General features: G+C 49.6%; 1 protein-coding gene across 1 annotated transcript in view; it reads right to left on the reverse strand.

Moving 5' to 3' along the window:
• LOC106816780 (probable G-protein coupled receptor 158) overlaps positions 1 to 4,915 on the reverse strand; it is a 31,594-nt gene that overhangs the window by 12,569 nt on the left and 14,110 nt on the right. Inside the window, exons 5-11 of the mRNA XM_014821404.1 lie at positions 3,075 to 3,179; positions 2,466 to 2,604; positions 2,066 to 2,122; positions 1,740 to 1,814; positions 1,506 to 1,585; positions 629 to 928; positions 192 to 298 (exon numbers count right to left, since the gene is read on the reverse strand). Coding sequence (XP_014676890.1) covers positions 192 to 298; positions 629 to 928; positions 1,506 to 1,585; positions 1,740 to 1,814; positions 2,066 to 2,122; positions 2,466 to 2,604; positions 3,075 to 3,179 — 863 coding nt within the window. The remainder of the gene's footprint in view (positions 1 to 191; positions 299 to 628; positions 929 to 1,505; positions 1,586 to 1,739; positions 1,815 to 2,065; positions 2,123 to 2,465; positions 2,605 to 3,074; positions 3,180 to 4,915) is intronic.

A 4,915-nucleotide genomic window follows, 5' to 3' on the forward strand; every position in this document is an offset into this window, starting at 1 on the left:
ATCGATAATACAACAACAATAACAGAACCAGATAGTGATAATTATGGTGGCTTGCTCTCATCAGATCAATCCTGGGTAAGTCAAATGTTATACTTCTGTGGTCAAGGGACACTACTACATTTCATTATCATGTTAATTAACACATGATCTGCTAAATGCAATATGCAGACAAGTTCACTGTTTTACAGTACCTGTGTACTGTCTGGAACAGTTCAGAATCTAGGAACAAGTAGTCTGCCCTATCAAGATGAGAGGCAAAGTCTTTACGACTGCCGCGGTAGACAATATTGATCACAACCTAAGTTCCACCACAGCAAAACAGCCATTTCATGAGACTGCCATTTACCTCATGCAACACCCTGCGGTCCCTGGGGACGGCATTTACCGCAGCATCATCATCCTCGGAGGGCCGAACGAAAGAGGCCTCAAAACAGGAGGCCGCGCTACTATACAGATGTCCTATCCGTCGGCAGCATCAGGAACACCCCCGTGCCGGCTACCAGCGTGACATCCATGAGCAGCAACAGCGGCCTCAAGCAACATGCTGAAAGAGAGTATCTGGCTAAAACACACCCAAGTCGCCCTACAAGAAACTTCTCTAGTGGAGAACACTTCATGGGCTGCATACCACGCAAGCCAGTAGGACATGCCAGCCAGTCGGGACATCTGTCCCACCGCACTGCCCCCACTCTTCCTGCAGAGCTCCCACACCGTGGCTATGATTAAGCACTCCATGGATATGATCAAGATTGTAGTGGAACATCTCAATCCTAGCCAGACTCCAGTGGTCACATGCGACCAGCCGCTGTTTGCTTTGGCAAAGGAAATCCAGTGGAAGTGGCCACAGGAGTATGCTGTAGAAAAGTTTGTCGTCCTCTTCGGCGGTCTTTATATCAAAATGGCAGCACTGAAGACCCTTGGTGACTGGCTGCAAGGGAGCAGATGGGTGCAAGCACTGGTTCAGGCAGAGATCACCAGTGCCGGGACAGCGGACTACTTCCTGCGGGCATCCCATGTCAGAGGAGGGCTCATCAAGTGACAGCAGCAGCCCTCTTCACCCTGCAGCAGCACGCCTACAGCCACTACATTGACCAGCTGGGTGACACACGCAACGAGCAGCTGGAGTTCGACGATTGGTGCCAGCAAAAGGCGGAGACCTGCCCCCAGTTCGACTACTGGGTAACTGTCCTGCAACTGGAGGTGACGGTCCTGGTGTACGTGCGCTCTCTGCGCCAAGCTACGTTTGTGATGTACCTAGATGCCCTGACAGAACTAGCAGTGTGGTTTCATGCCCTGGATCACACCAACTACGCGCGCTGGATTCCTGTGCATCTACAAGACATGGTGAAACTGCCGACGACACACCCTGAAATAGCCCAAGAATTCCGAGATGGGAACTTCACCGTCCAGAAGACGAACAGGTCGTTCTCCCCCATCCGCGTCAATCAGGCCCACGAGCAGAACAATGCTGCCATCAAAGGAAACTGGGGTGCAGTGGGCCTTACTGACAACTCCAGCGCTCTACGATAGTGGATGATGGCAAAACCAGAGGTTGCCATGCTCATCGAACCGTTCCACGAAGAAACTGACCCGGGGAACAGACCACAAGACACAAGGCACCATGACCAGTCAGCAAGTGTGCAGACTCCTTTCCTGAAATATGCACAGTTGATGGTCAACGTGATGGAAGACTTGGGAAATCCATTTGAAGAGGAGAGTCAATATCTGCTGGTACTCACCAAGGAGATCGCGCCACCTGGAGCTGTAGACGCCCTCCGTCATGCACACGAAGTGGGTCAGCTGCAGTTTGACAACTTCGTCAGAGACCGCCTAGTGGAGAGAACGAAACCCATAGGACATGCCATCCAAAGAAACAAGCTGAATAGCTTCGGTCAGCTTGCTTCAAAACCGCCGGGAAAGGGCAATCAGCAGATAAAATCCCTCAAGAATGACGCGGACCTGTTCTCTCGTCTGTATATCTGGTGCCAGAACCGGGATAGGAATCTAGAGCAATTCTTCCAACATGAAAACCAGCCTGCCCCCAGTTAGCCCAAGTCTGAGGTACCTCCAACCAGCTGCATTGTGCTAGATGGAGCGGTCATCATCCAGATGCTGAAGCCAGCTACAGCAAAAAGCTTCAACGAGTATGCACAGCAGGTCTTTGTGCCCTACATACTCTCAAAACTCCATCAAGCCACGCGACTGGACCGGGTATGGGACCGCTACAATACAGACTCGTTAAAGGTTACAGCAGGAGCCAAGCGCGGAAAAGGGGTGAGAAGATGGGTGGTGGGTGGTGCAACGATCCCCGGGAACTGGGCCAGCTTCCTCAGAGTCGACAAGAACAAGAAAGAACTGTTCAGCTTCCTCTCTGGCGTCCTCCACGACTCATTCCAGCTTGCAGACAAGGAGCTAGTCATCACTGAAGGAGATGATGTCTTGAGCAAGCCACCGCTCCTAGATACTGCAGCCCTTGCAACCACGAAGCTCAACATCATGACAGCTCATGACGTTGCCCACGCTGCTCACAATGGCCACAAGAAGATCCTCATCCGCACAGTTGACACTGATGTTGTTGTCTTGACAGTGGCTCTGGTACGCAACCTGGAGAAGGAAGCCGAAGTGTGGGTGTCTTTAGGCACGGGCAAGGCTTTCCGGTTCTTGGCAGCCCATGAGATGGCGCGGGCTCTGGGCCCTGAGAAAGCACAGGCACTTCCGATGTTTCATGCTTTGACGGGCCGCGACACGGCCTCCTGCTTCGCCGAACATGGCAAGAGGACAGCATGGGCAGTGTGGACAGCTCTACCTCAGCTGACCCAGACACTCACTGCCCTCTCCACTGCACCAGATCATATTGATGAAGATGCCATGCACACCATCGAGAGGTTCGTCATCCTGCTTAACGACAGAACAAGCACCGCAACCGATATCGACAAGGCACGCCGCAAACTGTTTGCAAAGAAGAGCAATGTCCAGCTGATCCCACCGACAAGTGCAGCCCTGAAGCAGCACGTCCGACGAGCAATATACCAGGGCGGACATGTCTGGGGTCAGGCCCTGGTTCCTGCACCAACATTGCCATCACCAACCAACTGGGGTTGAATCGAGACCAGCGACATGTACGAACCTCTCTGGACAACGCTCCCCGAGGCATCCAAGGTTTGCCGCGAGCTTATCTCCTGCAAGTGCCAGAAGGGCTGCATCAAGAGGTGCAATTGCAAGAAGGCCAGTCTGGAATGCACACCACTGTGTACTTGCGACGGGGAGTGCTTTCAGAACTAAACTCGCAAACTTAATATAAAGATTCTGAACTGTTCCAGACAGTACACAGGTACTGTAAAACAGTGCACTTATCTGCATATTACATTTAGCAGATTATCTGTTAATTAACATGATAATTAAATGTAGTAGTGTCCCTTGACCACAGAAGTATAACATTTGACTTGCCCAGGATTGATCTGATGAGAGCAAGCATACCATAATTATCACTATCTGGTTCTGTTATTGTTGTTGTATTATCGATGTAATTAGCCTAATTGTGTTAATAATTTTGTTAATTGGCATCTTAATTGGCGTGGGCAGTGTCAATAAATCGCTATTGACAGACAGAGGAAGAAGGTTAGATAACATTTCCACAACTTAAATGAATCTAGTCTATTCACAAGGAATGTCAGCATTTGATGCCGGATCATGGGTTTCCTTGTCGCTATTTCATCTGCAATTAGCCTAAATATGTTAATTAATATCAGCAGCATCTCTCAAAATGTGACTATAAGAGCTATCTGGCATGTCTTGATTCAAAACATTTAATAAACATTCACTAAAACCTTCAGCAGCAAACTTTATCTAACTTCTGTGTGTCTTTTGGGTGTCTGCTGGCGGCCATTTTGGAAAATTGGCCTACGCCTGTGCCAAAATTAGTGCTTTTATCAAAAAATGCACAAGGGGTTAGCTTACCCCCTGTACTAGAGAGAGATAACAAGAGAATAATGTGCAATATACCTTCTCTGTGTATAATAATATACATATGTATATAATATATGCATATCATTTTTTTTTTTCTTGCTCTATTTCTTTCTCTCGTTCTTTATTTCTTGCTTTCTTTTTTTATTTTTTTATTAACGCTGTAATATATTTGTTGCTATTTTGTATTGAGGCTATCAACCTCTATTATAATGGACTGAGGCCAGAATATCTGAGCATTATGAGTGTTTGCCATTGTTACAGGCTGGAGTGCGAACAAGCGCGCAAGCGAGAGAGAGAGAGAGAGGGGGTGGAGGGAGAGAGGGAGAGAGAGAGAACGAGAGAGAGAGCGGGAGAGAATAAAGAAGAAAGAGAAAGAGAAAGAGAGCAGAGAAGCAGAGGTGAGAGAGCGAGAAAGAGAGAAAAGAGAAGAGAGGAAGGGAGAGAGACTACTGTTCGTTAATGTAGCTGACAGTCGCGTCTCCCGGCGTGCCGGCACTTCATGCCTTCCGCACTTTTTCTCCTCCTGCCTCCTTCCTCTCCTCCATCCTTCTTTTCCTTCTCCTGCCTCCCCCTTCTCCTCTTACCTTCCATCTCCCTCCCTCCTCCTGCCTACTCCCCCCGCCTCCTTATCCTCCATCCCCGCTCCTCACTCCTCCTTCCGCTTACCTCCTCTCCCTGACCGCCCGCCTCTCCTCCTGCTTCCTCCCTCCCCTCCTCCTCCCTTTCCCTTCTCCTGCGCCTCTTTTCCCTCCTCTTCCTCCCATCTCCTCTTTCGCTCCCCCTAGGTTTCTTGCGCTACACAAAAAGGCTCGTAATAAAGCAAAAGGCGTGGCTTAATTTTCACAGCGTGGATTTATCTGCGAGGGAGGAAAAGTATTAGGGTACTAGCGGTGATACCCGGCGTTGGCCCGGCAAAATCAGTGGCAAGTTACTCGAGTTGGGTGACCGC

Source organism: Priapulus caudatus, unplaced genomic scaffold, assembly GCF_000485595.1.
Source record: "Priapulus caudatus unplaced genomic scaffold, Priapulus_caudatus-5.0.1 Scaffold1484, whole genome shotgun sequence".
In the NCBI taxonomy this organism is placed as follows: Eukaryota; Metazoa; Priapulida; class Priapulimorpha; order Priapulimorphida; family Priapulidae; genus Priapulus; species Priapulus caudatus.